Source organism: Sorex araneus, chromosome 5, assembly GCF_027595985.1.
Source record: "Sorex araneus isolate mSorAra2 chromosome 5, mSorAra2.pri, whole genome shotgun sequence".
NCBI lineage: Eukaryota > Metazoa > Chordata > Mammalia > Eulipotyphla > Soricidae > Sorex > Sorex araneus.
Genome location: NC_073306.1, coordinates 34,002,809 through 34,030,125, shown reverse-complemented (window position 1 = coordinate 34,030,125; position 27,317 = coordinate 34,002,809). Strand labels below are relative to the sequence as shown.

General features: G+C 44.4%; 2 protein-coding genes across 2 annotated transcripts; one reads left to right on the top strand and one right to left on the bottom strand.

The window, feature by feature from the left end:
• Positions 1 to 8,224: 8,224 nt before the first annotated feature.
• On the bottom strand, positions 8,225 to 9,163 carry LOC101542419 (olfactory receptor 6N1-like). The gene has a single exon (XM_004614194.2). The coding sequence runs from the start codon at positions 9,161 to 9,163 to the stop codon at positions 8,225 to 8,227; it is 939 nt and encodes a 312-aa protein (XP_004614251.2).
• Positions 9,164 to 21,861: 12,698 nt separating this feature from the next.
• On the top strand, positions 21,862 to 22,809 carry LOC101544447 (olfactory receptor 2A12-like). Its single transcript, XM_004614289.2, has one exon. The coding sequence runs from the start codon at positions 21,862 to 21,864 to the stop codon at positions 22,807 to 22,809; it is 948 nt and encodes a 315-aa protein (XP_004614346.1).
• Positions 22,810 to 27,317: the final 4,508 nt, after the last annotated feature.

The window sequence follows — 27,317 nt, the reverse complement described above, 5'->3', positions numbered from 1 at the left end:
ATTTTAGATATTTCGGGCCGGAGCGATAGCACAGCGGGTAGGGCGTTTGCCTTGCACGCGGCCGACACGGGTTCGATCCCCAGCATCCCATATGGTCCCCCAGGCACTGCCAGGAGCAATTCCTGAGTGCAGAGCCAGGAGTGGCCCCTGAGCATTGCTGGGTGTGACCCAAAAAGCAAAAAAAAAAAAAAATTAGATATTTCATTTTCAGTTACAAAATTCACATTAGGTTCCTTTTAATTACATCTTATTTCTCTTTTGGAAAAAAATGCAGACACATGAAGACTAGAGACTGAAATGCTGAGTTCAGAGTATGAAGGACAAACCATGAAGCACGTGTTTTGCATACAGAGGTCCATGTTTGATCCCTAGCACCACAGAGTCCCCTGAGTACTGCTGGGAGCCAGGAGTAGCCACTGAATACTGACAGATGTGACCCAACTCCTCCCTTGTGAACAATCAAGACCTTGGATTTCTGACAGTCCACAGAAGTGGCACCTGGCAAATATCACAGAGCCAACCAGAGATAAATGCAAAGACATAAGTTCATCTCTGAGTGTATTTAAAACCCAATAGCTTAATGTGATTTACCACTGCCCAGCTGCTTGTCAGAAGCAAAAGTAAATTCACTTCTGGAGAAATATGATCTTCAACCAGAGTCTCAAGTCATGTCTATAAGACTTTTTTATACACGGTTTCTGGAATTCAAATAAAACTTACTAGGCATGGACTGGAGAGATAAAGGGGTAAAGCTTTTGCCTTGCATGCATTGAACCAAAATTCAATCCCCAGTACTAATATGGACTTAAAAGCTATCAGGGGTCACTTCTGAGCACAGAGCCAAGAAAACCCCTGAATACTGCAAGGTGTGACCAAATCTTCTCCCCCCTCAAAAAAGAAACACCCACATTTAATAGGCAAACAAAAAGATAACAATTGATTCAAAATTAAGGGGGAACAGAGGCAATGGGAAATAGATCTCTAAGAAATGTAGATATTGGACCCATCAGATTTGGACTTAAACAGTTATGATTTTATGGTAGAAATAAGAATTTCCGTAGAGATTTGGAAACTAAAAAGAGATTAGAAGTTTTAGAACTAACTATGATAATTATCACTAAGGATTAATTTCTAGGTTTCACAGCAGCATAAAAAATAATGAGAGATTAATAAGCTGGAGTGATAGCACTGCGGGTAGGGCATTTGCCTTGCATGTGGCTGACCCAGGTTCGATTTCTCCATTCTTCTTGGAGAGCCTGGCAAGCTACCTAGAGTATCCCACCTGCACAGCAGAGCCTGGCAAGCTACCCGTGGCATATTCGATATGCCAAAACCAGTAACAACAAGTCTCACAAGGGAGATGATTACTGGTGCCCCCTTGAACAAACTGATGAACAACGGGACGAAAGTACTACAGTGCTACAGTGCTACAGTAAATTGGAAGTTAGTTAAATATTTTCAATAGAAAATATTTAAATTAAAATAAGTGAACAAAAATTAAGGAACATATAAGCATATGACATGCAAGTAATGGTGAAAACATATAGAACAGTATTTACATATGATCACAATTATGCCAATAACATCTGTGTCACTGTGTCACTGTCATCCCGTTGCTCATCGATTTGCCCAAGAGGGCACCAGTAACATGTCCATTGTGAGACTTGTTGTTACTGTCTTTGGCATATCGAATACACCACGGGTAGCTTGCCAGGCTCTGCCGTGAGTGCGAAATACTCTCGGTAGCTTGCCGGGCTCTTCAAGAGGAATGGAGGAATCGAACCTGGGTTGGCCACATGCACGGCAAATGCCCTCCCCACTATGCTATTGCTCTGCCAATAACATAAAGCTTATAAATCAACAAAAGCTACTAATAAGAGGGTGGGGGGGCTAGGGGCATGGGGGGCTAGGGGTGTGGGGGTGCGGGGTGGAGCTATACTGTGATTCTTGGTGGTGGAATATGTGCACTGGTGAAGGGATGGGTGTTCGAGCATTGTATAACTGAGACTTAAACCTGAAAACTTTGTAACTTTCCACATGGTGACTCAATAAAAAAGTTAAAAAATAAATAAAAACAGAAAAGAAAAGAAATGAAAAAAAAGTTTCTTTAGAATGCTAAAAAAAAAAAGAGTTAACTCAGAGGGCTAGATGGCTCATAGGGCTGGAATGCATGATTTTTGTTTGTTTGTTTGTTTTGGATCACACCTGGAGATGCTCAGGGGTTACTCCTGGCTCTGCACTCAGGAATCACTCCTGGTGGTGCTCGGGGGGACCATATGAGATGCTGGGATCGAACCCGGGTCAACTGTGTGCAAAGGCAAATGCCCTACCCACTTTACTATCACTCTGGCCCCTGGAATGCATGATTTACCTCAGCCCCTATTCCTAACACAGGGATGGCATTTCTGGTGAACATTAGTCTCTTCAGATGTCTGTATCCCTTCCCCCTGTCAAATCATCCATGCAAACTGTAGCATTTCTCAAAGTAAATACTTAGAAATACCAGTATTATGGGATAATCCCAGGAAGAAAGGATTAGTCCCAGGAGGAAATGATTCTGTGACCCACCAATTTTGGAAATATTTCATTACATAAGTGTTTTCTTGTTTTCAAATGTTTCACGGCAGAGCCTGGCAAGCTCTCCGTGGTGTATTTGATATGCCAAAAACAGTGACAACAAGTCTCACAGTGGAGATGTTACTGGTGCCCGCTCAAGCAAATCAATGAACAACAGGATGACAGTGTTACAGTGCATGTATATGTTGCTTATTTTCTCAATCAGAGTCTTTATGTACCACCATAGGCTATGAGGTATGGAAAGGTGAAGAGACCAGTGTTTTTCTGAGCACATGTTTTTTTACATGTAAGAGTACTGCTATTTATTCAGCCTATTTATTCAGCCATTAAAAAAAAAGTTTTTTTTTAATTGGATATCCGTGAGATAGACCATTACAAAGCTGTTCATAATTGGGTTTCAGTTATACAATGATCTAGCACACATCCCTCCACCAGTGCACATTTCCCACCATCAAAGTCCCCTGTCTCCTTACCACCATCCCCACCCCACCCCCTTTCCTTCTTGCTCTCTCTTTCCTTTTCCTTTTATGCATTATGTTTTGCAATACAGGTATTAAGAGGTCATGATGTTTGTTCAGGGAATTCGGTATTTTTATCTGGATGGTAAGGCTGAAGCAGCTTTTCAATTGTGTGGCAGCTTTGGGGTGTGGATGTGACTTCCAAGGCTTCTGGAAGTACAGAGAGGTGGGGGAAGCCTGGAAGATTTTTTTTTGGCTTTTTGGGTCACTCTTGGCAATGCACAGGGGTTACTCCTGGCTCTGCACTCAGGAATTACCCCTGGCGGTGCTCAGGATACCATATGGGATTCTGGGAATTGAACCTGGGTCAGCTGTGTGCAAGGAAAATGCCCTACCCGCTGTGCTATTGCTAAAGCCTGGAGATTTTAGTCACAAAACCCGCATACCAAAATTTTTAGCAGATTGTATCTTGGTGAGGTCTGTACTGAGACAATGGTCCATGCACCAGTCTGAGCTTAACTGAGGCTTTTGATCTCTTACGAGATTTATTTATGGATCTCTGAAGCAAGGCTGGTAATAGAGCTTACAGGGTGGCGCTGGAGTTGGTTTGTGGGGGTGACTGCCAGTGCTTCCATGAGTATGGGGAAGTGGGGGGAGGTAGCCCACCTCCAGCTCTGGGAAAGCCTGGAGATTTCAGTCACCAAACCCGCATACCAGAATCTGAACAGATTATATCCTGGTGAGGTCCATCCTGAGGAGTCAGGCTGGGGGTATGGCGGTGATTTTGGATTGTAGAAGCAAGTGACTGCTGGGGGTTCTGCTTGGGTGGTTTGTGGGCATAGCTCCCACATATCTAACTTTTGGCCATTTAATTTCTTGGCAAACTTGGTCCCAAGTTGTTGGGGTCAAGCTAAAGGCACAGCGGCAATTTCGGGGTGTCAGTAAGCCTGCAGGCACCATCAGGCTGCTGATGCACTTGCCTAGCAGGTACAGGTTGACCTCTTGCGGCATCATACCCACTCTGAGCTCACTTGGGTAGGAAATATTTGCTTTACAATATTTTTTAGAATAGAAATTACAGTTAACAGTCCTTGGGAAATACCTTTCTAAAAAAGGAAAATCGCTGAGTTCTTTAATGACATGCCAGTTCTTTGCTGGAACATCTGCCCTCCCTGCCTGGACCTCTCCTCAAAATGACCTTCCACTCTCCAAACTTCCAGCATCTGGTCTTTGCTGCCTTGGAATATGCTCATCCACCTCTTGACCCTTTTCTCCAGCATATCTATAAGTGCTTCCTAACACACAACAGAATCGTGGCATCATCTGTAAAGCCTAGCCCACCTGCTCACTCACTCCAAGTTCTAAACATAAGTCTAGCAGTATTTGGTGGAAACTTGCCTGATCTCTTGTTTATTCCTCACAAGATTGGAACATAGATTGTTTATCATATAACCACAGGACCCAGATGTAGGTCTGCCATAGAGTAGGCACTGATGAATAATTGGGGAAGAAATAAATAATGCTGCTACCATGGGCTGGAGCAATAGCACAGTGGGTAGGGCGTTTGCCTTGCACATGGCCAACTCGGGTTCGATTCATTTGTCCCTCTCGGAGAGCCCGGCAAGCTACTGAGAGCATCCCGCCTGCATGGCAAAGCCTGGCAAACTACCCGTGGCATATTGGGTATGCCAAAAACAGTAACAAGTCTCACAGTGGAGACGTTATTGGTGCCCGCTTGAGCAAATCGATAAGTAATGGGATGACAGTGATACAGTGATACCATGGACAATTCTTTTTTCTCTGTCAGAACAACAAATATCCTTCAAGAAATCTTTATTTCTTTCTGCTAAAGATAATATTTGATGATCACGGAAATTTTAGAAAGTAAATTATAAGCAAATATAAAGATCACTTATCTTACTACTCAGAGATATCCACTGCTATGTTAATATTTATCCTTTCATATATTAAAAGTCCATATGCACACTTTATTAAAATTGAATTAACTTTTTAAAATGTCTTTTTTGATTTGTTTTCTGCTTTCCTTCCCTTTGTGTTGATTGTCCAGGAACCTAGATTTGTTTCGGTGCTGGGGTTACATGAGTGGCTTCTGAGAGTTGACATCTGTGATGTCAGGAATCACACACAGCAGTGTGTAGAAAAAAGGGGGATTGAAAATACTGTCCCACACATGCAAGGCAGACATGCTACCTCTGACTCACAACCTTGGGTTCATTTTTTATATACAGTTTTATGTGCATTTCCCCCACATAACATGGCATAGTTTACAAAGTAAATAAATTTTACTTCAAAACATTGTATTGATTGCATAATATTTCATGTAGTTGATACATTTTATAGCTACTTCCAATATTCTTTGATGGGCATAGTACATAAAACTTGGTGTGTTTATTTATTTATTTATTATTTTTAAACAAACCACTATGAGGTACAGTTACAGACTTACAAACTATCATGCTCATGTTTCAGTCATACAATGATCGAATACACATCCCTCCACCAGTGCACATTCTCCACTAAAACTTGGTCTATTTCTATTAGGACATAGAAGTAAAATTTCTACGTCCAAGTATACAAAATCCTAAAAGCTCATGATATGTATTGTTGGGTGCTTTGCATTTGTTAATATTTTTACTAACTGAAGTAGTAGTATATGTAAAATTCATAAAACTGTGTTGACCCAAGTTCAAAAAACAGAGCCAGAATTATGAGTACTACTATTGCTCATTTCACAAATGTATTAATTGCCTACAGTGTAGAAGGCTCTGATCTAAAAATTAGAGCCAATAAAATTCTTGATTTCTTTTCTTTCCTTTCTTTCCCTTTTTTTCTTTTCCATTCCTTTTCTTCTTGGGCTACACCTGACAGTGCTCAGGGGCTACTTCACCTTAGTCCTTGGGGGATCATGCAGTGATGGGGACCAAACACAGTCTCCCAATGTTGCCTACAAAACCTGTGTACCAGTCCTTGGGGCTGTTTTGCTGCTCCATAAATGATATTCTTTTCGCCAGTGAATGTGAGTGTCAGCATCAGCTCATCCTTCTCAAAAACGGTAATGATGATTACCATGACCATTTTTCTAACTTCATTAGTTTGACAGGTAAAGCAATGCTATTACACTGCTTCAGTCCATGCTTATTAATAACAAAGGCAAGTAGCTTTTTTCCATATGAATAGAAAAATATAATCATTTTATCTACTTCCTACCACTTTCCCCCATAGTTTGTTAGACCTAATTCATTGAATACCCCACTTACTGGCCCCACCTTTCCTCTTTGAGGTTTAGCATCTATTAGTCTTTTCTTTTTTTTGCTTTTTGGGTCACACCTGGCGATGCACAGGTGTTACTCCTGGCTCTGCACTCAGGAATTACCCCTGGTGGTGCTCAGGGGACCATATAGAATGCTGGGAATCGAACCCGGGTCGGTAGAGTTCAAGGCAAATGCCCTACCAGCTCTGCTATTGCTCCAGCCCTAGTCTTTTTTTTTTTTTAATGCTATTTATCTGTTGAGGGTGGGTAAATGGAACGCATGGTACTAGAGCCTCAGGACAAAAGAGTCAGCTGGAAACGGGATGGAGAGATAGTATAGCAAATAGGACCCTTGCTTTGCCTGTGACTGACTTATGCAGTCCCTGATATTCCATAATTCCTGGAGCCTCTCAGGAGTGTTCCTTGAGATCAGAGCCTGGAGTAAGCCCTCAGAACTATAAGGTGTGTTCCAAAACCAACCAACCAAACAACACCTCCCCCTCCCCCCCTGCAAAATAAATAAATAAATAACCAGGCCAGTGAGCTGGACAGTCATGGTTTCAGCCTCATGGAATTTGCAATCTTGTTTTTTTGTTTGTTTGTTTTTTGCTTTTTGGGTCACACTTGGCGATGCACAGGGGTTGCTCCTGGCTCATGCATTCAGGAATTACTCCTGGCAGTGCTCGGGGGACCAAATGGGATACTGGGAATCGAACCCCGGTCTGTCCCATGCAAGGCAAAGCCCTACCTGCTGTGCTATTGCTCCAGCCCTGGAATTTGCAATCTTGCAGAAAACTCAGTTGTTGAACCACATTATTAAATGAGAGAGATATAATGTGATATGGGAGGTTGATTCACCCTGGGGCCTCAAGTAATGGTTTCTTTAAGAAATTACAGTTAAGGCAAGAACTCTTCATATAAATGGGAATTGACATTAAAATGGAAATGGATGGAGGTGGTGTGAGACTGGAGGTGAGGACGGGAGGAAGAACATGGGTGGGAGGGGAAAGAGTATGGCACATCAAGGCACAGTGAGAAAACCAGTTTATTTGGAGGGAGAAGAGGGGAACAGGGTGAGCGGGGATAAGCCTGGGAAAGTCGGAGAGACCAGATGGCCTTGGCCCCTCACAGTTTGTCTTCAGTCTGCATGGAGGATTAAAATAAAAAAACGGCACCTAGTAAGTTACTGTACTAACACTTATGGGTTCACCTTGGACCAGGATGCTCCAGTCCATGCTCCTCCCTTTCTGTCTAACAAACACCATGCAGACACTTCCAGAGTGCTCAAACTTTCTCACAACTCAGGCACAGGGAACTGCCCATGGGCCTTTCCCTTCGTCGAAATCAAATGTTCTAATGACGCTGACACCCCTTTTTGGTACCACTAAGGCTCCAGAGCAGAGGTCCTCAAGCTTATTCCAGTCAACTGCTCCCTTTTCAGGATAAAAATAAATAAATCACTCAGTGCACCCCTGGAAAGAAACCTTCTGTATATTCCGCAAATAAACAACCACAGGAATTCTCCAAAGTCTTTTTTTTATTTTGAGGTTTGTGGCATAGAGTTGGTCAACATACACCTGAGGAGAGCGAGGAGCAAAGCTAGGCGTCAGCTCACGTCCGGTCAGGGGGATGTTTGTAGAGCTGGGGCTACTAGTGCCCCCCTGGGTGGCTCCTCTTGGGAGGGGTGTGGTTACCCACTTTGAGAAACACTGCTCTAGAGCCCAAAAGAACTAAAGGACTGGTGCCTGAGGGCATAGCGACGGGTCAGTTAGCCAAACTCTGGGCTGTCCCCCAAGGGCCTGTGCTGAGCTGAGATTCTGGGCTGTTCTGATGCGGTGGGACCATGTGAGCGAGTTCTTAGGATGGGGATAGGCATCCTGAATTATATTTTATAGTTCTCAAATGCCCTTCTGGTGTCTCATTGTGTGGCCTTGCCACACCCCGTCACCTTGAGAAAAGCCCTCTTGACATCCTTATTCCGGAGACTGTAGATGATGGGGTTGAGGAAAGCAGAGATGACATTGTAGAACAGAGCCAACTTTTTGTCCTCTTCCGGGGAGGACTGAGAGCCAGGCCTCATGTACATGACCATGGCGGGCACACAAAACATGGTGACCACAGTGATGTGGGAGGCGCAGGTGGAGAAGGCCTTGATTCGCCCCTGGGCCGAGCGGATCCTCAAGATGGCAATGAAGATGTTGACATAAACAAGAAGGATGAGGGAGAGCGGGACGAGGATGACACAAAATCCAAGAATAAAGTCTACATGGTCATTGATTGAGGTATCTGCACAGGCCAGCTTTAGGACTGCAGGAATTTCACAGAAGAAGTGGTTGATCTTGTTGGGGCCACAGTAGGGGAGGCGCATGGCAAAGTAAGTATAGACCACAGCAGCGAGGATACCCCAAAGTCCACAGAAAATGACCATTGCCACACAGAGCCATGGATTCATGATGACTTTGTACCTCAGGGGGTGGCAGATGGCTACATACCTGTCTATGGACATGATGGCAAAGAGCCAGGACTCAGTGATGCCTAGAACTAAGAAAATGTACATTTGGGTCACACAGCTGGAGAAAGAGATGGTCTTCTTCCTGCTGACCAGATGTGCCAACATCTGGGGCACCGTTGTAGTGGTGTAGCCCAGGTCTAACATAGAAAGGATGCCGATAAAAAAGTACATGGGTGTGTGGAGGCGGGAATCCAGGCAGATGAGGATGGAGATCAAGCTGTTCCCCAGAATAATCAGTAGGTAGATTATCAGGAAGGCTGAGAAAAGCAGGGGAGTGTTCCTGGGATTGAAGGAGAAGCCCAGCAGGATGAATTCAGTCACAGAGGACTGGTTAGGCACTTGCATTGTTGTCTACTTCTTAAGGAAAAAAGAAAGGTACCGATTCAGACAGAGAACTTGCAAAGCGATGGACCACGGTAAGAACTACCACTGGGCTTAGGACGGGTCAATGTCCAGTGAAGATGAAATACCATGATCCCCCACCCCAATGTGACAGCCCACTGCTGTAATTCCTAGGAGATTGAAAAATAGAAATGGGCTTCCACATCCATTCCATGCTCTTCCTCTGACTCAAAAGGATACTCAGGTCAGTCTCAGATTCTACTCTGTGTTATGGAACTGTGGGCAAACAACCCTCTATTTCCCTTTACCATCCCCTTATTAGCAAGGCAATCAGTAGCTACCAATAAATATTTGTTTATACTTTTTGTATACAATGTATAAACTTTTGTTTATACTTTTTGTTTATATGTTTACACTTGTTTTTCTACAAAAACATTTATTTGTACAGACTCCATATAATTTGGCTCATTAGCAAAAGAATTGACCAAGTCATATTGAAAACATCAACTTGTTTTCCACTTACCCTCAGTTTTCCCCCAGGCCAAAGCAGTTTTCTGACCATCATTCACTCCACCTCAGGCTCTGGTGTGTCAGAAGGCAAGCTAAGTTCTAACTCCTGGCTCTTAAACATATCGAAAGAATGACCTGGAATGAACCCTCTCTCTCTCATTACCTCTTTCAATACAAATGAGAATATGTATCCTTACTACAGTTTTACTTAAAGTTTTCTGCAAGGATTCAATGATAGTTTTGTGTGAAACACATTACCCAGAAGACCTAAGCTAAAAAAAAAAGGATGTTTCTTTATAGCCAGACTTCATTGCAATCTTAGCTATTTAAGCAAATGTTCTGATCAAGAGTGCACCATACTGGGTGCCTTTATTAATTTTCATTCTCTCAGATGCCTGATCTCTGTTGCTTCTTCTCACAAGAGTAAGTATCACATTCACTTTTTAAATTCTACCAACTCTAAGATACTTTCAACGTGACTTCTCTGAGCTATAATTTCTTGGTGAAGAGCAGGGGAGGACAGCCTCAGCAGGGAGCAGTCAGATGCCCTGTCACTACTTAGGGATAGGAGAACTTTCTATTTCATTTTGGTTTTCGGACCATACCCGGCGATGTTCAGGGGTTACTCTTGGCTCTGCACTCAGGGAACTATATGGGATGCTGGGATCAAACCCAGTCCAGCTGCATGCAAGGCAAATGCCTTCCCCCTGTACTTTCGCTCTGGTCCCAGGGAAGAGGAGAACTCTTGATGCTGTCAGTGCTATTGCCTCTGCACCAATTTATCTGACAGGATAGTAAGCAGTCCTCTAATCTGCTTATTCTCCTTTGGAGCACCATGAACGTGTCTTTACAACAGCCAATGTTGTTTGATATATCAAATGATTTCTTGACTTCAAAAAGCCTTAAAGCACAGTCGGAAACTTTAAGTTCTTTTATAGAATCTTAGAGTATTTTCCAGGAGTTTTTGGGGGCCTGGAAGATAGCTTTTGTATAAATCTATATCCATGACCAAATAGGCTTCCGTCTCCCCAGATAGAAAGGAAATAGATTTAGAAATACTGGATGTTGGCACTCCTGTGCTGCCCGAGTCCATGTGCCGACTATGTCCATGTGTTACTGTGGAGCACATGTGGTGCCCAAGCACATGTGTCACCCACATCTCCCCTCATGAGATGTGTACTTTCATATCTAATTCTGAAATGTGTACTGGGACTCTCTCTTCACTCTAGTGTAGCCCTCATTTTCTTTGAGTACATTATTCTCTCTCTCTCTCTCAAAGAAAGAAAAATATTAAATAAATAGTGAGTTTTTCTGAATCTTAGCCCTGGCCTTACTTGCTATTTGACATTGGGCTGAGTTTACTTACGCAACATAAGTTTCCTTCCTATAAAATAGAAATGAAAATATTTTACATTGGAAGAACATGGAAAATGTTCTTCCATTTCTAATTTTTTATTTTTATTTATTAAAACAATTTTTTTCTCTTTGGGTCACACACAGTGATGCACAGGGGTTACTCCTAGCTTTGCACTCAGGAATTACTCCTGGCGATGCTCAGGGAACCATATGAGATGCTGGGAATCAAACCCATGTTGGCTAAGTGCAAGACAAATGCTCTACCTGCTGTGCTACCGCTCCAGCCCCATTTCTAACTTTTCAATACAATGAGATTGTGCTAAAAACTGATGTCAGAGAATATTCAACCCTTTTTAACCATAAGGGGAGGCTGATGGCAACTGGAAAAAGCTATTTATGAATATCCTTATGCCTACAGATGCTATTTCACACCCAGGTCCCTTTCTCTCCATCAACCTTCTATTGAATTTCCTTAGGATAAATTTTTTCCTGGGGAAAAAATTACCCAATGTTCAAGAATAAGAACCAGAAAATCACTGTGAGGAATAACAAAGAGAGATACAATAACTGCCATGATAAATTTGAGCTCTCTACCTCTGTTTGCATCAAAAATAGAGAAGGGAGCCATGGGGCTATCTTACAAAACACTTTGACAGTCATGCTCTCTATGAGCCTCGTGGTGACTCTGGGAAGTATAGAATGGATTCATTATCTCCATCTCACAGGTGGGGGTTTTAAAGACACAAAGAGTGACTACTAGGTTGAAACTGAGTCTTCTTATCTTCAGCAGCAGAAAGAATTCCCATGTGCAGCAAAACTGAAACTTATAACAAGACTGAACTGAGCTGAATACTCAATTTACTAACACATTTTCTGTCCTTGATTATCCTGGGGGAAAAGCAACTAATGAGGGCAAAGAATCTTGTGTTAGAATTAATTTAAATGATGTGGGTCTAAGGATAGTGGTGTACATGCTTAGGCAGATACATCAGTCAGAAACTTGGAAAACTCTCAGCTCTGTTCTTATGCCCCTTCATCCGAAAACATCTGTCACCAAGTTTCACAGCTGACACCTCCAACATCCCTCTTGCCCATACACTTCCTCTCCAATTCCCTGGCCACTGTCCAGTTCAAACTCTTAACATCTCCCTTTATTCTGGCTTTCATCTCAGACCCTCAGCCCAGATCCATGTCCAACCCATTCTCTGTAGTGGTTTCCAAAACATTCTTTCTAGAGCAAAACTATGGCCATACCAGTTTTTCAAACCTTCAAAGGACTTCCTTGTCTATAGGGAACAAAATCAGATCTTTATACCAACAACTTGGCTTTTCTCCTATGAATCACACTAGTTCTGGTCACGAGCCTTCTGGAGAAGTGAGACTGTAGAGGGAATTTCAGCTGTTGCAAGGGCTGAGAGAGAAGCTATCACAGTGGCCCAAGATACCACATGAAGAGAGAAGACATGCCATGCCACAGTAGGAGTTGGCTGTGTGGTTGAAACTAGGATTCAGAACCCCTGGCTATGAGCTGATCCGTTCCTTGGACCCCTTTCCAGCTCATGGCAAGGCTATCTTAGAAACTCTCTACGTCGGGTCCATTCCCACCAAGCACTGTAGCTTCCAAATTTTGTTGCTTCCTTCTGTAATCACACAGTAATAATCAGAATGTGACTTAAAGATAGAGAGACACAGGGCAGCCTTGACCAAAGGAGAAGGACAATTTCCAGATCTTCTTTATCTCCCTATGCTTTTCCCTTCTGGTCCTCAGAGACCTGGAGGAAATTACCTGTGAATAAAGGTCATGGTGCCCTAGGAGAAATCAAGAACTCAACAAATGGTTTGAGGGAAAAAGATGGGCGGAGTTGGCACTCATTTCTACAACACTTATCCAGGCCAAAACATCATCATAATAATTCACTGGGACAACAATGTTAAGAATGTTACTATCTCTTAGTGCCACACACAATTAGATGTGTTTGGCATTCTTGTATTTTATCTTCATAAGGGGGTGATAGTTGGAAATTTAACCTTTAATTTGGGTGCCCTCCAATCAGAACAGCCACCTGCTATAGCAAACAGGACTAGGAGGTCCCCGAGTGCCCACAAGCTGAGCGTGAGCCCTGCACTACCAGCCTTCATGTGACATGCTCCTTAGCCTATTTTTTTTCAGACAAAGGAAAGAGATGACACAGCTGCCAAGGGACACGGGTGTCACCCCTCTGTAACAAGAGCACAGAGTAGATTCTCCCTTTTCCCTGCCACCCTTCTCACTCACCCCCATTTTTCACACCTTCTCCAGGGAAGAAGCCGGCATGAAGGGGCGGGAGAGCAGGACGGGAGTGAAGTGGGGAGTGGGACTGTAGCAAAGCGGGCAGGGCTGCAGGCAGGCAGCAGTGAGGCCGCAGGGTCTCCTCCCTGCCCAGTCCCGATCCCTGTCTGCCTTTCACTCCAAAGGCTTCTCCTTCCCAGACCATTGCCAGAGGAATGGAAGTCCTGAGTGAAGGGCAAAGCCCTGGCAGATGGTGCCAGAGCAGGCTGCTCATGCATGTCCTCCTCACCACACCCAGAAGCCTCTGGAACCCTCTGGGGCTAAGGAAGGTGAGAAAGGGCGAGCTGGGGGGCTGGCTGCGAGCCATGAGCGGCAAGACTTCCCCGAGGGCTCGGGAGAGGTAGAGTGAGCCGAGAGAGCCAAGTGCAGCCAGAGGAACCTGGGAGACTAAAGACAGCGGGCTGCCAAGGTGGGGGGGTCAGGTGCTCCCCATCAAAGGGCACAAGGATGGACAGGGGCCCAACCAGAGACAGATGGGGCAGGAGGGACCCAGAGACCGCCAGGGAGCATCATTGACACGGTCGGCAGATAATGTCAGGGGATGGCACTGAGGGTCACTAGCTTGGAAAGTGACACACCCCTGGACTCTGAACTGCCTGGGGCTATCAGGCCCCGGGGCTGCAGTGTGGGCTGTGCCCTTCACCTCCCACCCCTGCACAGAACACCTTACTGACATGTGTGCTTCCCAAAACACTGATGGGCTCTGTCTCGCCCCTGGCGTCCAGCCTGGTCCGTCTCAAGCCTCCTCAGATACTGAGTATGGTCAGGGCTGCCCTCAGTGTGGAGAGCAGACAAGAGCTGACCAGCTCCGGATCCTACTCTTCCCTGCTCTGGGTCACAAGTCTCTTCCCGAATTCTCAGCAGCACCCCAAGATCTGATCTGGGAAACTGCGCAGTCACCAGATCTCTGCTCCTGGGGGCGAACTCGGAGAATTCAAGGAGTCCCAGAAGCTGAGCACCTGTCTCTGAAGCCTCCCCGGGAGAGGATGAGCCGGCGCCTGTCTCTTCCTCCCAGGGACCGGCACTCACTCCTGGCAGCGCTGTTTGGACTTCTGGGCACTGCGCTTCAGAGGAACCTGGATGCCTGTCCCTTCTGGCACACCATTGAGGCACCCTCTGCCGCCCACTCTCTCACCTCCTACTGCCCTCTCCTCCCTCCTGCTCCCGCTTCCAGAGCCCGTTGCCCTTCCGTAACCCTTACCTGCCCCGCCTTTCCTCTGAGGGCTGTAGGGGCTCTGGTTGCCCTTCCCTTCTAGATAAGCCCTCATGCCCTGATCCCTCCCATTTCCCAGGTGCATCCTCCCCTCCACCCCCCCTGCACCCGTCCAACAATCAGGAGCCAGGCAATAGCCCCTGCAGACACCCCACATTGATGGCACAGGGAGGCCCCGCCCTGCTGCTCAGGAGACTCTGAAGAACAACAACCACCTCTGGGGAAGCAGCTGGTGCCCAGAAGGCCCGGGGGTTTGTCATCAGACAGACGTGGCTGGCCACCTCACTTCCCAGAGCCCCAGCTTCCTGCCTGTGAGAAGGAGCTATACTCTTTCCAGTGTGAAAATACTTGACTCGGGGGGTGGGGGCCGGGCTTTTTTGAGGCATATGACACGTGGGAAATGCTTGCTGCATTACTGACCCTGTCTGGCAGACGAAGGATTGGAAACTCAGAGCATCGAGTGGCCTGCATGGGGCCAGTAGGCCGAGCATGATCTTATCTGACCACACACAAGAACTCCTTACTCAGGCTGAACCCGGAGCTGTGATCTATGCCGTTAATTTCTTCGGTTTTGTTTTCTTTGCCAATGCAGTCAAGTCACTGAAGACACCTCAAGGTTCATATTCTGGAGAGTTCTGCCTGTTTCCTCAATACATGTTGTGGATTCAGATTAATATCGATGTCTTTAATCCACTTGAATTAACCTCGGTGTATATCTTGAGTCACCATGGTATAGTCAGTTACAAAGTTACTCAGATGACTTTTCTGCTGGTGTTTTTGAGTCCTAGGGCATATTCCCTGGAGCCATGTGTCATATAGAAGCTCCATTTCAAGTGTTTTTGAGGAATGTTCAGATTGTTTACCCATGTCTCTCTCTCTCTCTAATTTTTTCTTGAATCTCCATGAGATACTCAGTTACAAAGTTATTCATGAATGAGTTTCAGTCATACAATGATCTAACACCCGTCCATTCACAGGTGTATATTTCCCCCCACCAATGTCCCTTGTGATCCACCCACCAGCCTGCCTCTATATCAGACACTTCCCTCTCTCTCACTCTGTCTCTCTCTCTCCCCTCTTCCCTCACCTCTCTCCCCTTCTTTTCCTTTTAAGCATTGTGGGTTGTGATACTGCTATTGAAAAGCTATCGTGTATATCACTTTACCTCCTTCCAGCACTCAGTTCTTGTACAGAGTGATCCTTCCCAACTATCATTATCATAGTGGTCCCTTCTCTGTCCTAACTGCGCTCCCCCTCATTTGTGGCAAGTTTCCTACAGTAGATCAGTCCTCCTGGCCCTCATTTCTACTGTTTTTGAGTATTATTCTCAAACTCTGTTTTTTATACCCCACAAATGAGTGCAATCACTCTATGTCTGTTCCTTTCCCTCTGACTCATTTCACCCAGCATGATACTCTCCATGTCTATCCATATATAAGCCGGTTTTATGATTTAATTTTTCCTAATGGTTGCATAGTATTCCATTGTGTAGCTGCACCATAGTTTCTTCATCTACTCATCTGTTCTTGGGCACTTATTTCCAGGTTCTGGTTGTTTCCAGATTCTGGTTATTTCCAAATTCTGGTTGTTTTCAGATTATGGTTGCTCCAGATTCTGGCTACTGTGAAAAGCACTGCAATGAACAGAGGAGTGCAGATGACTTTTCTGCATAGTGTTTTTGGACCCTACGGTACATTCCCAGGAGCAGTATTGCTGGGTCATATGGAAGCCCAATTTCAAGTGTTTTTGAGGAATGTTCAGATTGTTTTACCAAAAGACTGGACCAGGGGGCTGGAGTGATAGCACAGAGGGGAGGGTGTTTGCCTTGCATGCAGCCGACTTGGGTTCGATCTCCAGCATCCCATATGGTCCCCCAAGCACTGCCAGAAGTAATTCCTGAGTGCAGAGCCAGGAGTAACCCCTGAGAATCGCTGGGTGTGACCCCAAAAGAAAAAAATAAAAAAAAATTAAAAAGACTGGACCAGTCAGCATTCCCACCAGCAGTGAATGAGAGTCCCTTTCTTCCCACATCAGCACTAGCACTGGTTTTTCTTGTTCTTTATGACGTGTGCCAGTCATACATCAGATGTATGACTGAGGCACGAGATGATATCTCATTGTTTTGATTTGCATCTCCCTGATTAGTGATGTAGAGAATTTTTTCACATGCCATTTAGCCATTTGTATTTCTTCTTTGTGGAAGTTTCTGTTTGTCTCTTCTTCCCACTTTTTGGTGGGGTTAGGTGTCTTTTTCTTGTCAAGTTCTACAAAGTCTTACATATATTTTTGCTCAGATTGGTGTTGAGTAAATAAATTTCTCTATTCCATGGGTTGTCTTTGTATCCTGGTCATTGTGTCCTTTGAGGTGCAGAAGCTTCTTAGTCCCAATTTGTTTATCTTTGCTTCCATTTGCTTGGTTAGTTTCATTTCATCCTCGTAGATACATTAGCTTCAATGTCATGGAGAGTTCTGCATACGTTTTCCTCTATGTACCTTAAAGATTCAGGTCTGATATTGAGGGATTTAATCCATTTTGATTTGGCTTTTGTGTACTGCAATAGAATGAAGTCTGAGTTTATTTTTCTTGCATGTAGCTGGCAAATTTCCCAACATCACTTGAAGAAGCATTCCTTGCTACACTTCATACTTTTTGATTCTTTATTGAAGAGAAACAGATTATATACCTGAGGGTCAGTCTCAGTATATTCAACTATATTCCATTGATCTGAGGGTCTGACATTATTCCACTACCATGTTGTTCTAATTACTATAACTTTGTAGTCCAGTTGGAAGTTGAGGAAAGTAATACCTTCTTTCTTCTTTTACCCAAGAATTGCTTTAGCTATTTGGGAATGGTGGTGGTGGTTATTGTTTCATAAGAATTTCAGGAATGTTTAGTATATTTCTTTGAAAAATGACATGGGTATCCTTTTTTTTAAGTTTTATTGAATCACCGTGAGATAGTTACAAGCTTTCATGTTTGGGTTACAATCTCACAATGATCAAACACCCATCCCTCCACCAGTGCACATTCCCCATCACCAATATCCCGGGTATCCCCCCTTTCCCACCCTCCCCCTGCCTCTATGTCAGACAATATTCCTCATACTCTCTCTCTCCTTTTGGGCATTATGGTTTGCAACACAAACACTGAGAGGTCATTATGTTTGGTCCATTATCTACTTTTGGCATGCATCTCCCATTCCAGCTGGTTCCTCCAGCCATCATTTTCTTAGTGATCCCTTCTCTATTCCATCTGCCTTCTCCCCTCCACTCATGAAACAGTTTTCCAGCTATGGGGCAATCCTCCTGGCCCTTGTCTCTACTGTCCTTGGGTGTCAGCCTCATGTGATGTTCTTCCACAAATGAGTGCAGTCCTTCTATGTCTGTCCCTCTCTTTCTGACTCATTTCACTTAGCATGATACTCTCCATGTCTATCCATTTATAAGCAAATTTTATGACTTCATATCTCTTAACAGCTGCATAGTATTCCATTGTGTAGATGTATGAAAGTTTCTTTAACTAGTCATCTGTTTTAGGGCACTCAGGTTGTTTCCATATTTTGGCTATTGTGAACAGTGCTGCAGTGAATATTATATATAGGTATAGATGTCATTTCTACTGTGCTTTTTTGCATCCTCGGGATATATTCCCAGAAGTGGTATTGTGGGGTCATATGGAAACTCAATTTCTAGTTTTTGAAGGACTGTCCATATTGTTTTCCAGAAAGGCTGGACCAGTTGGCATTCCCACCAACAGTGAAGGAGCGTCCCTTTTTCCCCACATCCACGCCAGCGCTGGTTGCTTTTGTTCTTTTAAATGTGTGCCAGTCTCTGTGGTGTGAGATGATATCTCATTGTTTTGATTTGCATCTCGACATGGGTATCCTTATAAGGAATGAATTGAATGAGTACAATGCTTTCGGGTATATTGTCATTTTAATGATTTTAATTGTCTAAATCCATGAACAGGGGATATGTTCCATTTCTTCATGCCCTCTCTCTTTTTCCTTCCTTCCTTCCTTCCTCCCTTCCTTCCTTCCTTCCTTCCTTCCTTCCTTCCTTCCTTCCTTCCTTCCTTCCTTCCTTCCTTCCTTCCTTCCTTCCTTCCTTCCTTCCTTTTATTATTCTTAATTAAAGCAAGTATTATTATTGATATGATATGACTGAGGATATTAAAGACAAAAAAAGTGACAGAATGAAACCAAACACATCTTACTAGTGTGGTCACTACTCACACAGATACATGGTAGTCCAACTTTAGGACCTTGCTCTCCTCTGAGTCTCAGTGAGAAGTTTCAGTCCCCAAATGGAAATTTCAGAAGGATGCCCAGCTCACAAGCTCCAATGGCAAAGGTTGAGATGTCTTGAGGGATTAAGCTGCCTGGCTAATCTGGCAGGAGGCTCTGTGTTGTGTTTTCATTGTGGATGAGGAGGCTGTGGCTGGCAAGGGATTGACGATGCGCCTTTCTACCTCACTCTGATGTGAAGAAGACTCCTGGGGCTGCCGGCTGGAAGTTTTTCCCTCCTGACCTCTTTGTAACTAAAACACCCATAAAAGAGGTGCAGATCCCCTCTGCATGACCTTCGTGCTAGAGAGAAGTGACCTGCTTTCTACTGCAACACAGAGACCAGAGAAGCCAGACCAAAGGGTTTGCAGAAGGAAGGAGGTATCTGGACAGAGAGAGGTGTGGATGTCTGCAGGTGAGGTAGAAGGACACTGGGGGTCTTCCTTCCCTGTCACCTCTAACTAGTTTTCTCTGCCTTATGCGGAGGGACACTTTCCTTCACCGAGAATGAGTGGGATCTCTACTTTCACGGCCCTTTCCAGACTTGTACAGGCTTCTCCCAGGAGCACCCCACTGTCCCACACTCTGAATGCCCTGGACCTCTCTGACCAGGAGTCCTGTCCCTCTTCTCTACCAGAAGAGCAGAGATTAGGATATAGTAGGGTGTTTGGCATGTGAAGGAGACTGGATATAAATGGGAGTTTTCCTTGTGGGAGAAATGCAATGCTCTCATCACCGCACCTTTGAGATAGGCACAAAACACGTAGTCATGAGTCTGACAGCCATTGAAGTCAGGGGCTCAAGGGTTAGGCTTGATCCTTCATGGAACCAACTTGGGGGAAGGCAGAAGAGGAACCAGTCTTTTTTTTTTCTGCCTTTTTAAAAAAAAAATTTTATTGAATCACCGTGAGATAGTTACAAGCTTTCATGTTTGGGTTACAATCTCACAATGATCAAACACCCATCCCTCCACCAGTGCACATTCCCCACCACCAATATCCCGGGTATAGCCCCCCTTTCCCACCCTCCCCCTGCCTCCATGGCAGACAATATTCCCCATACTCTCTCTCTCTCTCTCCTTTTGGGCATTATGGCTTGCAACACAGACACTGAGAGGTCATCATGTTTGGTCCATTAGCTACTTTTGGCACACATCTCCCATCCCAACTGGTTAGAGGAACCAGTCTTAAGGCAGAGAAAACTAGCTCAGGAACAGAGCTCCAAAAGCCATCTGTTGACTTCCACTAGATGCTCCTGAGAGATCTAACAGCCTGCTAGGAAGAAAAAACACAAAATCCACCAGGCTAGACTGGAAGGAGTTGGAAACTACAAACTGGGCACAGAAAGTTGGTGGGGTGTAAAGCAGGAAGTAAGGCATTTCCAGCAGATCCCATGGGTGCAACAGAGGCAGGTGGCGGCGGGGGTCGGGTCTGAACGCCTGCGTGGCAGGTGCTGAGGAAGTCTGGTAGCTCAGAGGGGCTGTGGCTCAGAGAGAAGCTCATCCACCTGCCCAGGACAGGGCCCTTTGGGTGGTTGTGCTATTAGCATCATGGCTCAGAAGCCTCAAGATAAGTAGTGGACATTGGGCAGATCCAGGTGGAGAAAGGCTTTACATTTGCCCCAAGAAGGTGGTAAAAAGGACATGTAAGTGAAATAGAATCTTCTGGTAGATGGATCAGGAAGGGGAAATTCCAGGTGTGCAGTGTGGGAAGGAGGAGGGAAGCAGCCCTCACTCAGAACCCTCATCCTCCTGGCCTCAAGATTTGCCACTTGCATTACTGACAAATTACTATCCTTAAAACTCTCTCTCCCAGAGTCCACAGCTCTGAGCTTCTCTGGTTCTCCTCTTACCTTCATAAAAACATTCCTGATATGGGATATATAATTTTTATCCAATTATTCGTGTTTCCTAAAACTCAACATTAAATTCACTATCCTTTACCACTATCTTTTCCACTTTTGGAGTTCCACCATCATTCTGTACCAATCGCTCCTCTTTTTTTTTTTAATTCAAATTGATTTTTAAAAAAATGTTTATTAGTGAATCACCGTGGGGTACAGTTACAAACTTATGAACTTTCATGTTTGCATTTGGTTAACATCCCTCCACCAATGCCCATTCTCCTCCACCAATGTTCCCAGTATCCCTCCCACCACCCCAACCCCAAGCCCCACCACCCCACCCTGCCTCTTCGGCAGGGCATTCCCTTTTATTCTCTCTCCTGTTGGATGTTGTAGTTTGCAATAGAGGTATTGAGTGGCCATCATGTTTGGTCCACGGTCTACTTTCCGCACGCAGCTTTCAACCCGAGTGGGTCCTCCCAACATTCTCTACTAGGTGTTCCCTTCTCTATCTCTGCTGCCTTTTCCCCCAGCATGTGAAGCCAGTTTCCAAGCTGTGGGGCCGACCTCCTTCCTTCCTCCCTCCCTCCCTCCCTCCCTCCCTCCCTCCCTCCCTTCCTTCCTTCCTTCCTTCCTTCCTTCCTTCCTTCCTTCCTTCCTTCCTTCCTTCCTTCCTTCCTTCCTTCCTCCCTCCCTCCCTCCCTCCCTCCCTCCCTCTCTCCCTTCCTTCCTTCCTTCCTTCCTTCCTTCCTTCCTTCCTTCCTTCCTTCCTTCCTTCCTTCCTTCCTTCCTTCCTTCCTTCCTTCCTTCCTTCCTTCCTTCCTTCCTTCCTTCCCTTCATTTTTTTCTCTTTATTCACTAGTGCTCAGAGCTTATTCCTATGCTCATGAATTACTCCTGGTGGGCTCAGGGACCATACGAGACAAAGGGATTAAACCCAGATCAGCTGTGTGCAAGGCAAGCACCCTACCCACTGTACTATGTCTCTCTTCCCAGCCTCTTTCTTCCCCTTTTAATTATACTCAACAAAGGTTTAGCCAAATCCCCTGAATAGTGTGTATTGTGTGTGTATGTCTTAGCTTCTATCAATTCTGTTCCTCTTTCCTATGTCCAAAACAGAGAAGTTCTTAAATCCTTGTTTATCTTTTCTAGGCAGAGAGCCATGCAGAGTCTCAGCAAGGAAAACCACAGTGCTGTGTCTGAGTTCATCCTCCTGGGCTTCTCCAGTGAACCACATGTCAGAATAATCCTGTTCACCTTTTTTCTCCTCCTCTACCTCGTCACCCTTCTGGGCAATGGACTCATCGTTTCCCTGATCTATCTGGATTCACACCTTCATACACCCATGTACTTCTTTCTTAGTATCCTCTCGCTGGTGGACATGAGCTATGTCACCACCACCGTGCCCCAGATGTTGGTTAATATGGTGCATCCAAGGAAAACCATCTCCTGGGGTGCATGTGTAGCCCAGATGTTCATCTTCTTGGTACTAGGTATTGGTGAGTGTGTCCTCTATGCTATAATGGCCTATGACAGGTATGTGGCCATTTGCTTCCCCCTACACTATACCCTCCTTATGAGCCGTTCTGTTTGCATCAAGATGGTCATAGTCTGTTGGTCCATTAGTATAGCCGGGTCTCTGATCTATACTATCTTCACTATGCGTTTGCCCTATTGTGGCCCCTACAAGATCAACCACTTTTTCTGTGAAGTCCCTGCTGTCCTGAAGTTGGCCTGTGCAGACACATCTTTCAATGACCGTTTGGATTTTATCTTGGGTTTTATCCTACTTTTGGTCCCGCTCTCCCTCATCCTGGCCTCTTATGTCCGTATCTTTGCTTCCATCTTAAGAATACGCTCGACCCAGGGAAGGCTCAAGTCCTTCTCCACATGTGCTTCACACGTCACTGTGGTCACCATGTTCTATGGGCCAGCCATGATTATGTATATGAGGCCTGGTTCCTGGTATGACCCAGAAAGGGACAAAAAGCTAGCTCTGTTTTACAATGTTGTTTCTGCCTTCCTCAACCCCATCATTTATAGCCTCCGGAACAAGGATGTAAAAGGGGCCTTTCTGAAAGTGTTTGGTGACAGAAAGACAACTCAGTGAGTCAGGATATTTCCCAGAGTTGTTCAGCATCATGGGAAAACTCAATGGGGCTCAAGTGGTGTCATGAAAATATATCAAATCTGACCATCTTTCACCTTCCTGGTGCTGTAAGCAGCTGGAAAAGGCTGTGGGTACCCTTAAACAGTGGTCTCCCTGTTGATGGCAAAAATTTCAATGGCCATCAGCCAACAACTCCATGGAATAATGAAAGTAAAGAATTCCTTCTATCGAAACTGTTCCCAAGCTTCATGGTCATCTCTGCTTGCTTTTCCTGGATTCTCTCCTCACTTCTGGAAATAAATGTCAGCTGAGCATGATTATAGTCAAATGTTTAACATATGCTTATTATTTTCTAGTACATAAAGGGTTTTGGGGTATGGGATGAAAAACTGATTTAAGAATAGATAGACTGTGGGAACAGAGTTGTGTTAACTCTCTGACATGCATTTCAAGTAATGTGTAGCCTTGCTTTTTTGTAATGGACTTTATAAAACCCAAGTTTGAGTTATTTAATAGATACCTGTGTAATAAGATGGCTAATAATTAGTCTGGTCTGGACTAGACCTGTGAAAATCTTGCCTGGTTTTATATTTTGTCTTTTAGTATCCCGCCCGCACAGCAGAGCCTGGGAAACTATCCATGGTATATTCGATATGTGAAAAATAGTAAAAACAAGTCTCACAATGGAGACGTTACTGGTGTCTACTCAAGCAAATTGAAGAACAACGGGACGACAGTGCTACAGACAGTACAGTTAGATAAAACATGTTTTATAAAAGAAAAATGTTTGTACATATGCACATATATATGAGGAAAGACTCAAAGACAAAAACACTAAAATGTAATATAACAAAGAACTCATTTTCCCACACCCCAAATAAATTCTTAGTGATATTTTGTGACATTAGTCTGAGTCTTCCATTTTCTTTTCAAAAAGTGGGAGAGCATATGCTGAGCCAGTTGGAGACCCTGGCACTGCATGCCCTCCCCAGCACCCTAGGTCTGACCCTGGTGAATCCCCAAGCATCACCAGTTGGAGCACTGCCAGCTCACTCTGGGCGGAATTCAGCTGAATGGCCCAGAGCCCCCAAGAACATTATAGTGTGGCCCCTACTAAAAAAAATTATTACAGATGAAGAGGAGGTGCCCTTTGAATAGTCCCATCTCCTTTGAATCAACCACTAATAATTGATGCCTCTTTGTTATGTTTCTAACTTATGCACAATCAAAGCAATGAGTAAAAGGTCCAACTTGTATGGATTTTAAAATTGGTTAGGGATCTGAGGTATACTACAGTGGGTAAGGCATTTGCTTTGCAGGTGGCAACCCAGGTTTGATCCCTGGCATCCCACGTGGTCCCCTGAACACCACCAGGAGTCATTCCTGAGTGCAGAGTCAGGAGTAACCTTTGAGCATGGCCCCCAAACAAACAAACAAAAAGTGATCAGTGGTAGTGTGATATGAGTAATTTAACTGAAAAAAATTTAACCTCTAATCAAGTTTCTGGTACCTATAGACTTGCTAATTATCGGCTTAATTTGTCTTTATTTATTTGTCTATTAACTTGTTTGCTTTTGGAGGGTGGCCTAGCAGTGTTCAGAGGTCTCAGGACCACTCCTGGAGATAACTAGTAAGCTGGAGTTCAGAGCTAGGTCTGAAGATGTGGTGCTACTTGACTACTGCAGTGCTAGAGAGTACCAGGGCCACCGTGATGGTGTTCAGAGAACTCCAGGACTGTACCCAGTGATGCTCAGGAGGTGATGTAATACCAGGGATCAAACTCAGGTATCCCCTGCACTATCCCCCTAGTCCTCAACTTGCCTTTAGCAAGCATTTGAGTATGCCACATTTCATTGATCTAAATATGCCAGCCTAGCACAGTGGTTGGGTGTTCATCTTTCATGCGGCCAACCCGAGTTCGATTCCTCCGCCCCTCTCATAGAGCCCAGCTAGCTATTGAGAGTATGGAGCCCGCATGGCAGAGCCTGGCAAGCTACCCGTGCGTATTGGATATGCCAAAAACAGTAACAATAAGTCTCTCAATGAGAGACGTTACTAGTGCCCGCTCGAATAAATCGATGGGCTATCCAAATAATTCTACAACAAATGTCTTTACATATTTAATACATACAATACTTTTTTCCTAAGATTCATGTACAGAACTAGACTTTTCAGATTGTAGGATTAAATATCTTTCAAGTTGACTAGACACTCCTAAATTCTTCCAAGAAGCTATACTAATCTCCTCCCATGCTCATCAACACTGGATAGCATCTATCTCAAACATTTGGATGTTCCTCACCATCTCACACACGGAAAGCAGTGGCGGGGTTTTTGTTCTGTTTGTAACCCCCTGGTTGCCAGTCAATCAACATCTCTTCATAAGATTGTCAGTATTGCTGTCTAGAGCAGGAGGTGCTGGAGTCAGATTTCCGTGTTTTAATCCCAGTTTACCATTTACTAACTCAATGATGACGGGCAAGTTGCTTACTTCCCTGAGTCTCAGATGGAATTATCGGAGTATCTGTTAATGGGAAGAAAATACCTCAGAAGGCTGTTGGCAGGGTCACCTTAGACAATATATACCTAACAGTACAAAGCATTCTTCATAATTAAGAACAAATAGTATAGTTCAATAAATATGACATAGCATTTGCCTTTTCTTAAAATATGTATATATTGGATACTATTCTCTATCTCATATATTCATTAAAACATCTTTCCTGAGTATTCTTTTTTTTTTTTTTTTTTGCTTTTTGGGTCACACCCAGCAATGCTCAGGGGTTACTCCTGGCTTTGCACTCAGGAATTGCTCCTGGCAGTGCTTGGGGGACCATATGGGATGCCGGGGATCGAACCCGGGTCGGCCGCATGCAAGGCAAACGCTCTACCCATTGTGCTATCACTCCGGCCCCTTTCCTGAGTATTCTATTGTTTTATTTATAGCCAAAATGTTATGTAGTTATTTTCTTAAAATTTAATAAGACAGAAATAAGCAAAAAGAAGAAAATGAAAGTCACTCATTTTTCTAGACGTTTTGAAATTTTAACTACTTTTAACATTTTATTGTCTGCATTTCTTGGTATAAAAATATTCATGTCTCATTAATATTTTGAAGAAATATGTGATATTATATTCTTAAGTGATTTGTTGTTTTCATGACTTGGTCACCCAACCACAGATGGTTGGCAATTATCTATACTGTTTTATTTTCTCTTAAATGGTTGAGTATTTTTTCCACCTTCTTTGGTGAATAGAATAGAATGACATTTAGTGGGGGGCTGAGGGTGTGAAAAACTTAGTTGTGCTCAGGGATCACTCTTGGTGGAGCTCTGGCGATCACATGCAGGGCTGGGCATCAAACCCAGGCCGGCCATATGCGGGACAAGCACCATACCTGCTGCACTCTCCTTTTGGCCCTCATGGTTATGTTACAAGGAGTAGCAGCACAGAACCAAACCACTAACCCCATTCTGCATAATTTAATGCTTGCTCTGCTGATCACCAGCATCACAGAGATGGTTCCTGTATGCGAAGGTTGGCAGAACTCGGTTAACACGCACTGTTGGCCCCAGGGACTCAGTTCCTTGACTGTGTGCCAGTTGTCACCCTCAATACCTGGCCACCTTGATTTCTTCACAGAAAAGATTGAGATCAGGCAACTGATTTTATCAGGACAAATCAGTGTAAAGAATCAGACACAGAGTTCAAGCCAAATGAAAGTCATGGTCTTTTATAATCATGCCTTGGAAGTGTTCTCTCAGCACACCGGCCCGATTCCACCCACTAACAGGTACAACCAGGTCCGGTCTACACTCAGGGTGAGACTCACACAACAGGAGGCAGGGGTTAGTGGGGCCCACCACAGGAAGTGATTTCCCAGGAAGCCCAGGAGTGGGACCAGACAGGAAATGCCAAGTTGGTTACCACTGACGGTATTAGTAATGTGGGGTCAGACTTCCTGAAGGAAGGACACTCTCAGTGACCTGTGTCCTTTCTCTCACTTTCACAACCACCCTGTCTGGCAGGTGCAATTACTGTCATTTCAGAAATGCAGCAGGCACAGAGTTAAGCTGACTCAGTAAAATGAGACCCAGACTTATTTGTCGGGCTTTTTAAAAATTTTTTTGCTTGCTCCTTTAGAGTAGGAGTTTACAATTTATTTCTTTTTTAGTCCTTTAGAACCTAACACATATTTTTCTTTTTTCTTATTTCTTTTTTAGTCCTTTAGCACCAATACTTTTTTTTTCTTTTTTCTTTTAAAATTTTTTACAAAGCTGTTCATGATTGGATTTCAGTCATACAGTATTCCAACACCCATCCCTCCACCAGTGTCCATTTTCATCGGGCTTTAAAGCCAGTTTGTTTCTCAGGACCACAAAAGCTTCCCCAGTAAGTTGCTGCCACCCTTGAGCCCCGTGGTCTTCTCTCCCAAGGTTGCAATGTCCCGGAACAACTGGCAGGATTTGGGGGCTGGAGCGATAGCACAGTGGGTAGGGCGTTTGCCT